The following is a 13,209-nucleotide window of genomic DNA, read 5'->3' as shown; positions in this document are numbered from 1 at the left end:
AAAATGGAGTTTGTCCCTTATGCTAATGTTGTGGGGTCACTGATGTATGCCATGATTAGTACTAGGCCAGACTTAGCCTTTGCCATTTCCATGTTAAGCAGGTATATGTCCAACCCTGGTATGGAACACTGGACAACTTTAAATTGGATGCTGAAATATATAAACAGTACTGTTTGTGTTGGGCTTGAATACTGTAAAAGAAATACTGCATTTGATCTGGTTGGGTTTGTAAATGCTGATTTTGCAGGTGATAAGGATACCAGAAAATCAACTACAGCATATTTCTTTACACTAGGTGGAAATTGTATAAGCTGGAAATCCCAGTTGCAGCCCATTGTAGCACTGCCATTAATAGAATCAGAGTACATTGCAGTAACTAATGCAGTTAAAGAAGCCTTATGGCTAAAAGGAATTCTGATAGAGGCAAACTTAATTGATGGAAAGGTGACAGTGTATTCTGACAATCAGAGTGTGATCCATCTAAACAAAAATCCAGTGTATCACGAAAAGACTAAACACGTGGATGTACACTATCACTTCATGAGGGATCAAGTTGCAAGTGGAATAATTGAACTTAAAAAGGTTCCCATATAAGAGAATCCAGCAGACATGGGCACCAAGATAATCACTCCAACCAAGTTCAAGCACTGCTTGAACTTGTTGTATATCAAGTAACTTGGAGTGATAAAGAGCAATGACGAAATGGGGCTAGACAAGCTGCACGGAGAAGCTGCTTCTGTAACAACTACTTTCTTTTACCAAATTCATAATATAGATTAATAAAAAGACAACATATTTCTCAAAACAGTTGGGCCCAAAAATTTTTCTTTACTTAATAATTACATTCTTTACAAAACAAAGCAGCATGTGAACAAAGACGCTCAAAAACGAAAACAGTGGACAGTGCAGCCAAATCTCCTCGCTTGCCGACGTCCATCCGACCAAGTCCTCACCTATTCCCTGTACAACAAAGAAAACAACGGAGTGAGCACAAAGATGCCCAGTAAGTAAAAAGTCTCTTACGCTATCATCCCCGTGCAATACTCATCAATTCTCTTTGTATTCTTATCAATTTTCTAATTCAAATTCTCATTTTTCTTTCTTTTCTTTTCTTTCTATTCTTTTCTTTTTCTCAATCTCATTCCGCTTTCTCATAGCGGTTTTCATGCATTCCGCTCTCTCATGGCGGAGACCGTTCTTTCTCATAACGGTTCACATGCATTCCGCTCTCTCATGGCGGAGATCGCTCTTTCTCATAGCGATTTACATGCATTCCGCTCTCTCATGGCGGAGACCGTTCTTTCTCATAACGGTTCACATGCATTCCGCTCTCTCATGGCGGAGATCGCTCTTTCTCATAGCGATTTACATGTATTCCGCTCTCTCATGGTGGAGACCGTTCTTTCTCATAACAGTTTACATGAGGGTAACTCTACACTCACAAGTTCCCCACCGCACAACCTATTTTCTTTTCTTTTTTGTAGCACTTAAGAATCATTTTTTCTTCTAATGCTAGTTCTTTCTTTCTCTTTACTCTAAGAGAATTGGTTCTTTTCTTTATCTCTATTCTTAGAGTGTTTCTTTCTCATTTCTCATATTTCTTTCTCATGTGATTACTTAATTAAACATATGCATATGGATGGCTCATGCCTAAAATCTTTCTTATATGCATTCATGATATGCAAATATGCTATGTTGCATAAAGTAAGGTTCTCTACTTCTACTTATGCTTCTTTTAGACATTTCATCAAACAAAATGTGTGCATACATAAACTCTATTCTAACTTTCATTATGCTTCTTTCTTAATCATCCAAAATAGGAGTTCCACTCCTTTAAAACATCATACAACCTGCAAAGCAAAACACACTTCAAATGATCCTCTCAAATCCTTCTAATTCTATTCACACTTCTTCCCAACTTTAACAACACAATCCACCCTTCTCATGGTGGAAATTCTTTCTTATAACAACCTTGAACTCATCAACTCAATTTAAACATAGAAATTCAAGCATCAAGCATATATCTAAAAATCTCTACACATCATTCAATCAAGTAAATCACAACTTAGGTGAATTTACTTACCTTGGACACAAGTAGAATCCACTAAACCTCTCTACTCTTGATGGCTTGACACTTTCTCTTAACCTTCAATACAAAACTTAATAAGGATCCCACTCTTTCAACAAATAAAAAATTGCTTCTAGAGTAAGGATTCTCACCTTTTAGTGCTTAGGATCAACTTGTAACAAATTCTAGTCAAAAGCTCTTCAAAGATCCTTGGAATCTTGAATGAAAAATTGAGAGAAATAAGGGATGAAAGAGGCGGTGGTGAAGAAACAAAATGAAAGGGTTTCTAAAGCTAACCCTTAATATCACATATTTTTATCCACTCTTTCCCAAAATACCCTTACTCTCTCTTTGAAATCCCATTTAAGACCTTTCATTCTTTGCAAACACAACCCCAATCAAACTATTCTCCATGAAATTTCCTTACAATTCACTCCCCACTTTTCCTGCTAAAAAGGGGTAGAATGGTCATTGAGTCTCAAAAGAAAGAAATCTCAAAAACTCAAGGGGAACATTCAGCCGGGTCTTCGCCGCGGCGAAGCTATTTTCTTCGCCCGGCGAAGTCTCACAGAAGCTACACGGGTTGTAACACCTCCTCATCGCTGCGGCGACGATGATTCTTCGGCCCGGCGAAGACTGTAACCCTAACATATCGCCAAGTCTGACACACTTTCAGGGAATCACTCAACCAAACCAAGACACCTTTTCATCCAAGGATAAACCGAACAATATTAACAACATACAAACTCGAATGAGGATAAATCAATAAACATTCAAGCCATTCATCAAATCTTAACTATGTACCTCAAGTGGGGTGTTACAGCTTCAGTGCTTCCAAAGTGGAGATTGTTAAAGTGGAAGCCTGAAATAGCGTCGGGTAAAGGAACACGACGTCGTTTTGGACAAATAACCAGGATGATTTTTGACCGCAAGATGCACTCCAAATTCAACGACCAGGATCAGTCTCTTAGTCAACCATATATAAACTCCTGTTTTGCGCAGAATCGAGTTACACACACATTTTAGGGTTTTCCCTCTGTGCAATTTGGTGAGTTAGGGTTGTGAGTTTTCTAGATTGTTAGTGTAATCAGTTCGAGTGGTTAGAGGGATTAATCATTCGGGTGAGAGTGTTCTTCTCTCATGTTAGAGGTACTTAAAGGGTATCTTGTTAGGCTGATTGCAGTTTGTATTTGTATACATCTGGTGGTTGTTGAATCTGTGTAATCTTGATAATAGAAAGTGCAGCGAACTCATACCGTTCTTGAGCTCAACGTGGATGTAGCTTATCCATAAAAGGATAAGTGAACCACGGTAGATCGTGTCTTGGTTGTGTGTGTCTATTTTAATCTTGAATCTTGTTGTGGTTTGTTTGTGTTGGTGAATGGATCTTCTTAGACACAAGTTATAACACTTTTCATAAAATGTATTGAACTATACATTAATTCTATATCACATTTATTATTTACAAAATTTTTGTGTGATCAAGTGAGCAATTCAACAACTACAAACGAGTAATTGGTGACCAATTTGTTCATGAGGGAGGGAATGAGACATTGATGAGCATCTGCTACTAGCAATAGACATGACTAAAGGTTCCTCCATTTGCCTATCAACACAACTTTTGATCAATGAGAATGCATACTCCATAAAGCTTGCATCACATGACAATGTGATTGGCCCATTGCCTGGTAAACCAAACTCTTCCTCCTCAAGAGCTCTTAAAATATGTACTCAACCAAACTCTTCCTCCTTAAGAGCTCTTGAAATATGTGACTCCTAAGATATTTTATGGGAAACACAAACCTCTTTTGATCAACTGTGTAAGCAACAAAATGGACCTTATTCGCCGCTGATGGTACGCTAGTTTTATTGAATCCGGGTAACGAAATCCTTTTTCTGTTGAGGGCAACTGTCCTTTGCCACTTTTTTGTGAGCTTGATGAGTTTCTTGGCACTGATCATTTTGTTTAGAATGTGTGAATAAGAGAGAATTGATGAGAAGCTTTAGTACTTGAAACTTCAAGATGCAATGGTGATATGAATTTCTTCAACCTCAATTCATATACTACCCTAAAAACAACCACTTTTGACTCAACCTAGGCTAGGTTTTCTTTCAACTCCTTATGACCATTCGGTTATCACCCTTCATGCACTTTCACAACCATCAAATAACTAAAAACAACTCCTTATATCAAACTCCAGTCATTCACAAAGTCATTTATGTTCAAATGCACCTCAAATGGATTCATACACACCATGCAAAACAAAATCCGGAAAATGAGTTTACTTGAAACTAAAGNCCTGAAGGGTATACGGTTGAAGGGCAAGAGGATAAGGTGTATCTCCTTAGGAAGGCTCTTTATGGATTAAAACAGGCCCCTAGGGCTTGGTACAGCAGAATCAATGAGTTATTGATAAGTTTGGGGTTTGAAAGAAGTCCAAATGAGCACACCCTATATGTTAGAGAGGTTGATGATGAAAAGATATTTGTATCCTTGTATGTTGATGATCTCCTGGTGACAGGGATTGATTCCACTAGGCTGCTGGATTTCAAGAAGGAGCTGCATAAGGAATTTGAGATGACCGATTTAGGGGAGATGAGTTTCTTTCTAGGAATGGAAGTATGGTAGTCCCCTTATGGCATATTTATCTCCCAAGAAAAGTATGCTAATGAACTACTGAAAAAATTTGCAGTGGAAAACTGCAAACCTGTCAACACACCTCTGATGCAAAATTTGAAGCTGTGCAAAAATGATGGTGCTGCTAAAGTTGAAGAAACTAAGTACATAAGTATAGTTGGGTGCTTGTTATACTTGACTGCAACAAGGCCAGAGATTATGTATGTAGCAAGCTTACTCTCTAGGTTCATGAATGAACCAAGTGAGCTGCATTTGCAAGCAGCAAAAAGAGTCCTCAGGTACATTAGAGGATGTCTAGACCTGGGAATATGGTTTAAGGAAGCTGAAAATTTCAGTTTACATGGCTTCACTGATAGTGATTGGGGTGGCTCCTTGGATGACATGAAAAACACCTCTGGATATGTTTTTTTTGTGAATGCAGGTGCCATAAGCTGGAATTCAAAAAAGCAAGAGGTGGTAGCACAATCAACTGCTGAAGCTGAATATGTTGTTGCTGCTGCTGCTGCTGCAGTAAACCAGTTGGTTTGGCTGAGAAAAATTTTGAAAGACTTAAGGCTGGAACAGACTCAAGGAAATGTGCTGCTTTGTGACAACCAATCGGCAATTGCTATGTCCAAGAATCCAGTACTCCATGGTCGCACAAAGCATATCAGAATCAAATATCATGCAGTGAGAGAGGCAGACCAAAATGGGGAGGTAAAGCTGATACATTGTAAGGGAGAAGAGCAAGTGGCTAACATAATTACTAAATCATTAGGCAGATCCAAGTTTGAAGAATTAAGATTCAAACTTGGAGTTTCCAGCAAAAAATATCAAGGAGGAGTGTTGAAGTAAATGATATTTTGCTAGAAATCATTTTGCATGTTTGGTTTGAAAGTTTGGTGCCAGTTTTTGAACTAAAAGGGGCTGTCTGTCAAGTGCAATTCCTGTCCATTTTGGAAGTGTGTTTGTGTGGTGTTTAGGTGGAGTCAGCCGGTGATCAAGGCCACAAAATCTCAGTGAAATTTGTGTTTGTTAAGGATAGTTCAAATTGTAGTATATTTAAAGATTATTTGTACTAAGAAGTTGTTGTAACAGTGATGTATTAGGTCCATATATCTCTCAGTTTATGAATGAAAATACAGCCTGTTTTTGCATCAGTTTTTACTCTTCTTGTTTAGCTCTCTCTCATGCACGAAAATCCTTCTTTCTCTTAGCTTTTGAACCCTGAAAAACCTACACAATGAACCAAATTTCTGCCAAGTAGATTAAGGCGCCACCGGCCCCAATATTGTTGAATCTTTATTGTTTGGGTCCTTGAGAACCTTTGATCTACTTGGCAAGAATGGACATTCTATCTAGATCTAAAACTCTCTCATGAATATATCTATGAAGAAATATTTTTGGAATTTGGTAAGGGAAAATGATTTGGCAGATCTAGGCATGTGCAAGACATACACTTATAGCATGTTGGCCCCAGCATGTTCTGAGTGAACTACCAAACAAGATATGCATAAATATGTGGTTCAAACGAAGCAGCTTTAATGGAATTGGAAGAGTTCACATTTTGCAAGTCACAACTTGGAGTGACGTATCTTTAGACTCTAGTTCTCTTTGAGTCACACAATGTTCTATTTGCATTGCCATGTCCCCTAACAAATTAGAATTTGGAATACTGAGGGTCCCAAGTGATTGTCAGCCACAGAAGTTTTAAGTCCAGGTGAAAGAATGAGGCATCCGCTAGCCTCTTACATTTAATTCCAGGGATATTTAGATGCACATGTTCTGTTTTTTGACGTCTTCTCTAGTACTAGTTTTTAATGAAAGATTAGATATATACATTAGGAGTCGGTATTTTCGCCTATGTTCTTGAAAATTTGGTGAAAATAAGATTGATGAATTGATTGGTCCCAGTATCTGTTATACCACTTGAAAATGAGTTGATAGTTTTCAGCTATGTTCAATCTTGTTTTGTTGATTTTCTGGCAGAACCAAACATGTCATAGCTTCAAGGTCCCGAGCTCCTAAACATCAGCACATGGTTCTGCATCTAATGTGACTTACATAAGGAAAGCAACTAGAGATTATTTTCATTCAGAAGTTTGAGTATATAATTAGGCCATCTGCAATTATTTTCACTCAGGAAAGCAACACAATTGATAGTGTGTTATAACATTCTTTGCTTGAAATCTTTCTACTTCCAGAATTTTCCATTAAGACAGCATGCTAAGTACCAAGACACTCATAAAAATGGCAATGAAGTGGCGAAAGGCGGCCGTAGAAGGAAGAAAAAGAATCTTGTTCCAAAGGGCAAGCAGTTTTGCCAATTTAAATGGTTCCAACACTTCATATGTGGCTAACAAGGGTCAATTTGTTGTGTACACAACGGATTGCAGGCGCTTTGTGATTCCTCTTCCATTTCTTAACAATGACATTTTTCGGGAACTCATGAAAATGTCAGAGGAGGCGTTTGGATTGCCAAGTGATGGCCCCATTACGTTGCCGTGTGATTCCTTCTTCTTCGAGTACATGGTGTCACTGATACGAGGCAGCGTCGTGAAGAATCAAGACAAACTTAAGCCTATGTCAGTAGTTACTTCTTGCTGCTCATTGTCATCCTCTTTGCAGCAAGAACCAAGACATCAAAATGTACTTGTTTGTAACTGAGATCAAAATTAACTTTTGTAGAAGATACACAACATTTTTCTAGTGAGAATATAATTACAAATTATGTGAGCTTAGATTATATATTAAAGTTGTTATTTTGATCCTTAAGGGGCAGATAAATCAAAGGGATCTTGAAAATAAATATCTGGCTAATTTGATACAACTTCCAACAGAATTACTTAAAATTTTGTGTTAATAACGATTATATCTTAACTACCTTTGGGTGATCGAACAATTCGATAGAGACTATTGGATGTATTTTTCAAGAGATTTTGAGTTCGAGTCCCTCTTCGAATGCTGATAGGGATAACTACTAAAGCTCTTACCCAACCGGTAGTTCTAGAGTTTCGAGGGATTAGTTAAAGTATGCGTAAACTGACCTAAATACCCTCGGTCAAAAAAAAAAAAAAAAAAAAAACCGATTACATCAGATGGACAATCTCATGTGACATGTTGAAAAGAAAGAGCAAGTTCTACTGTTTACATTCTGATGGTGAAAGCACAATCAATTGCCTTCATTACAGCTTTTTTTAGGATGATATGTTATTCTCAGTAAATCATGCACACAAAAAAAGAGAATCTCCCAACATAAATGGTGCTGCTATTTTGATATCGTTGCTTACTTCTTTCTCAATATCTTCCAAGTGAGGGATTTAAATGGTAATATTGTATGCAATAATATGTCTACAAGGTATTAATATGACCTCTATTGCGTTTAACTACTTTTCAGAAACCTGTTTTTGTCAAGATAAAAGCTTGGATCAGGAGAAAATCTCATATAGTAAAATTTTGAAAGATTATAAAACAAGTAACAGAACATAGGTTCAAATTTAGTTGTGAACCAAATAACTAATCTGTTTCAGTTGTTGTTATAAATGTAACATGTCCTGGTAAATTTTATAAGATAATTGTAACAGGAAATTTTTCATAACTATATTTGGTTTACCCTTGAAAGAAAGGCAGAAAAGTAAGAAAATTGTAACAACAACTGAAACAGATTAGTTATTTTGCCAGATTATAAACAAACAGGTCAACTTAATTTTAGAGCTTATAAGTTAGTTTGACCAGCTTATAAGCTTAGACAAACATCCCTCAAAATGTATCCTTCTCTATTAAGAGCTATAAAATGTAGCATAATTAGCCTTCCCCTGTTGGCCTCCCCATGGTAATGAAAATTATTCAATAACCGCTATGTGAATTTTAATGAGAATTCCAACAATGATCATCAGATAGGAAACTTCAAATTTTTTGTTCACATGATTACATCCCTCGCAAATCCGGTGTTTTGTACTTTAAAGATAAAAATATATTACATTCTTTTGTAATTTTGTAAGTTTCAAGACAACTTCACTGTCGAATGGCTTGGTTTTTATATAGATGATCCGATAGGATACCTTGAAGCCATCTTTACCCCTATTATTTTATTAAAAAAAAAATAGGATTATTCAACAAAAGGGGTTTTGATCTTAACCCCTTAGTAGACCTTTGATTGGAGGTTGTATGAGATAACTAGAGTTATATCATTTTATATTACTTGATTATCATGTCTGGTTGTTAAGTAATATAAGATTTCGATAATTTTTCAATACTAATAATATTTACTGTTAGTAATATTGGAGGTAATTTAATAACTTCAAGTTTCTTAGGTATTGTAAGATTACTAAGATAATCTTATTTTTATTACAATTCTATCATTTATTAATAAAATTTTAGGACAATAATATTCTTGTTTTAAAATTAATTTACATGAATCTGACCTTTACTATTTCATCCCAATTAATTAACCTTTTAGACAAAATTACCCTTAAATTCAAAATAAGTTGCAACCCACCCAAGCCACCACCTCACCCATCTGCTACCAATCAAACCACCGTCATCCGTCGTTGGAAGTTTCCGAAAGTTTCCTGGAGTCGCCGTGAATAGCCCACTGTCATCGGGAGGCTCCGATATGGTTGTTTCTAGCCATATTAATGGCCGAAAACACCCCTATCGGAGTATATCTGGCCATTAACGGCCATATCTATGGCCTTTATTGACCATATCAGGGTAAGATATGACCGTTAATGGCCAAATCTATTCCAGCCAAAATAGACCTTGCTGTTAACAGCCAGATCTATCGATCTAGTCGGAAATTGTCATAATAGATCTGACTATTTTCAGCCTGATCTACTTCGATGTGGTGTTTTCGACCATCAATATGGCAAAAAACAGCCATATCGGAGCCTCCCAGTGATGGTGGGCTACTCACAACGACTCCCAACGACTCTTGGCGACTTCCGGGCGGTGGATGGCAATGGCAGGCAGTGGCTTGGGGTGGTGGGGGTGATTTTGTTATAAATTAAATTTTTATAGAAGCGGGGTGTTTTAGCTAAATTTGAAATTTTGGGGGTTAAAAGAAATTATTCAAAAATTAATAATAAAAATAATATTATATTAATATTTAAAAAGAGAGTAATTTAGTAATTTAAATAACATACCCACTAATTTATTCCTCATAACCAAATATATTAATATAACATACCTATTAAATCTAATATTCTCTGAACCAAACGCACCATTGAGGTTTAATCAAATAAAAGCATTTTCAAATTATTCTTTATATGATCCAAACTCTTTATTATAAAGAATCTTTCAATAAAAACAAGATTGTATCTGACTTTTTCTCTTTTAAATATAAATTAAAAAATGAGTTTGAATAAAAATATAAAAAATAAATAAGGTTATGTTTGGCTTATTATTTTTATCCCTATTCCCAATCCTATTCTCCAAATAATGTTTAGTACATTATTCCAGAAATATTATATTATTTTTTTAATTACTTTTAGACCCCATAAGGTTATTAATTTCATCAAATACACCTAAAAAAAAAGTTTAAAAATGATCAAAAACACCCCCGTGACCCATACTTGCCAGATTCCGGCAACCACCGTTGGTGGTAGCCGGAATCTATACAACGGCCTACCTGACGACCATAAATGGCCGGAAGTTCACCGATCTGGCCATGAACGACGGCCAAAGAAATGGCCGTCGTTGAGATTAACGACGACCCAATCTTGTCCATCGTTGACTGAAAACGATGGCCGTCATTTTGGCCTTTTTCGGTCGTCGACGGCCACGACAGGCCTTAGATCTGGCTTTTTTCGGTTAAATCCGTGGTGGATCTGGCCGGAAAAGACCATAACGATGTGTTACGACACAGATCCGACCAGTCTGTGTCGTAACGCGATTTTCAGCCACATTCTAGCGGTGGTAGCTGGAATCTTGCACTGCAGGTGGTGGAGGTATTTTTATCATTTTACATATTGGGGTATTTATTAAATTAGTAAACTTAGAGGATTTTTTTTATAAATTTTTAAATTTTACCTCGTAATACTCTTATATTCAATTATCTAATCCTATCACCAAAATCTTATCCAAAATAATAAATCAACAGCAACCTAAGATATTTTTATTGATACGAAAGATACTTTATTAAATAAAAGTATTATAGACAATGTCAGCTTTATCCCTTCTTCTCTTTTACCATAAATGCCACGCATCTATCACGCCGTCTGTCTGCCACGAGCCCACGACACTCAAGCGCCCATAATTAAAAAAAAAAAAAAAAAAAATTAAACATCAAATTTCGAATTTCAAAATTTTCAAGCCCAAAATTTCACATATCAGCATAACCTAAAATTTCAAAACCCTAAAATTCGAAATCTCTCCTTCCTCAGAATCATTTGAACCCTAAAATTTTTTCAAACCCAATTTCAATTTTGTAAAACCCTAGCCCCTACCTATCCTTTGCTGAATGATAAACTGACAGGAAAAATGAAAACTTCTTGTTAGAATTTTGCTGTGAGAGAGAAGTTGTAAATGATATAGAAGCAGAAATATCAAATATAATTTTAATCCCACCCAAGTAGCAAAAACGATTCTCTCTGCACTCTTTCAGCTCTGAATGGCGGACAAGCCAAGCAAAGTTATGGTGTAGTACGGTGATGTTGCCTCGTTTCGACACTCATTACATAGCCATGTTCACCCTTTTGCATCTAAAGCTTCCTGCGGCTTTTCTTGGTTCATTTGTGGTTCAAAGTTTCAATCTTTTTTATCAGTCTCATTTTGAAGACTGGTCTCTTATGGCCAACCCAGAAGCTCACGAGACTGATCATAGAAGGAGGAAGGTTTTTGAGTTGAAAAAGGAGTTACAGAGACTTTTAAAGACCATTCTTGATGAAGATGATTATGGCATGCAAGTAACTGATGAGGCCTTGAGGGTCTTGTCTTGTTTGAAAGAGTTTCACTTGAAGAAATCTCATTCTAGTAGTGCTGACTGCTTGGATGTTCCAGAAGTGTTCAGGTCCTATTTCTGGAGATTTTGTGGGCTGACCCTGTTGCTTTGGCTAATGGCCAGGTTAGTTATTGCTCCAACTTAATTTTGGTTGTTAATATCAGGGTATGTTTATTTTTTATTTTTGTTGAACTTTGTGTGGGTTAGTGGTGGTGGGGTTGTTAAGTGTTCAATACTTTTGGAATATGATTCTTCTTTCGAATTTTGTTATATGGGGTTTGGATTTTGCAGAATTGTTGTACTGAATTTGAAACTTTTTTCTGTGTTAGGTGTCTCAACTTTTTAAGCATCGGGGCACTGTAATGTTGTGCAATTTTTACTTTGTGAAATTCGAAAAGTTGCTTTGGTCTGACTTCTGACAATTCTCTCTGGATTTCCTTTTCTATATAACTTAAGCACTAGTTTGTTGGTAGATAGCCAAAAGTTGATGAAGGAATTTGAATGTTAGGTGGGAGTTACAAGGCGTTGATCACATCATCTAACCAGAAAGTTTGAGCCCTGTATTGTTAGATGATTATTTGGTTTTATTTCAATGGTGAAATTTTTGTTTAGAGAAAAGTTCTCATTTAATGTTTGATTTCTCAAGAGGTGGCTTAAAACTTAAAAGACATTCAAAACCCTACTACTAACGCAGATAGTTGTTGGATTCTTTAGGATTTTATAAAGAATTTTTTTTCTGAAGCTAAGTTTCTAGAAGTGCAGCCACCCTATTTGTTCCATAGATAAATTTTTTTACGGCCTTAACATATATTATGCTGTGATCTTCAACTGGAGTGTACTGTAATTCTGTAAACATCTCTAGAAAAGTTTCAGTTCATGTCTCTGCTTTCTTATGGGATTCTTGTGAATTTTTCATGTCCATAATATAAATGATCTGATAAATCACAGTATTATTCATTTTAGTTCTAAATCTGTATTGGATTTGCAGACTTTTGATTGCCCTTGGATCCAGAAGTGGCTAAATGAAGGCAACCGAACATGCCCTCAAATCCATATAGTCGTCTCCCATACAGTACTCATTCCTACTCGCTTGGTGCATGAAATTATTTCACAATGGCGCCAGGAGCATGGCGTTGAGCTGCCAAAAGCCATTCAGGATATTGATGAGGATTTCGTTACTGATGTTGACAGAAGCTATTTTAATTCATTGCTTGAAAAGATGTCCTCTTCTCTTTCCGATCAAAAAGAAGCAGCAGGTTTTGTTTAGAAACAAGCCCATTTAATCCAGTAACAAGCCCAACATTCCTTCTATAAATGCTCTTGTTTATTCCCCCCGATATACACATTGATTTGAGTTGAATTCTGTAAAAAGTTCACGTATTTGTACACAGTTCCTATACTCAAGCAAGTTTTGATCAATCTCATGCTTATAGATCAGCAAAGGATATTGTATATTCACCTTCAATTGTAATGAATGAATACTTTGGTTTTTCTGTAACCTTAGCTTTTCACCTTATTTCTGAGTCTACAAATTCTCATATTTTGCGCTGACCTCGGATCTTTAATTATTTGGGGTTATCTTAG

The 13,209-nt window shown here is 36.4% G+C and overlaps 2 protein-coding genes across 2 annotated transcripts; both read left to right on the top strand.

Moving 5' to 3' along the window:
• Positions 1-6,935: 6,935 nt before the first annotated feature.
• Positions 6,936-7,352, top strand: LOC116144349 (auxin-responsive protein SAUR68-like). The gene has a single exon (XM_031429806.1). It carries the CDS (start codon positions 6,936-6,938, stop codon positions 7,350-7,352), a length of 417 nt encoding a protein of 138 aa, XP_031285666.1.
• Positions 7,353-11,099: 3,747 nt separating this feature from the next.
• Positions 11,100-13,005, top strand: LOC116144263. The gene is made up of 2 exons (XM_031429730.1): positions 11,100-11,748; positions 12,614-13,005. The coding sequence occupies exons 1-2, from the start codon at positions 11,336-11,338 to the stop codon at positions 12,645-12,647; spliced, it is 447 nt and encodes a 148-aa protein (XP_031285590.1). The 5' UTR covers positions 11,100-11,335; the 3' UTR covers positions 12,648-13,005.
• The last annotated feature ends 204 nt before the right edge of the window (positions 13,006-13,209 follow it).

The sequence above is a fragment of the Pistacia vera genome, unplaced genomic scaffold (assembly GCF_008641045.1).
Source record: "Pistacia vera cultivar Batoury unplaced genomic scaffold, PisVer_v2 Contig114, whole genome shotgun sequence".
Taxonomy (NCBI): Eukaryota; Viridiplantae; Streptophyta; class Magnoliopsida; order Sapindales; family Anacardiaceae; genus Pistacia; species Pistacia vera.
The sequence above is the reverse complement of the archived record's forward strand: the minus strand, read 5'-3'. Positions and strand labels throughout refer to the sequence as shown.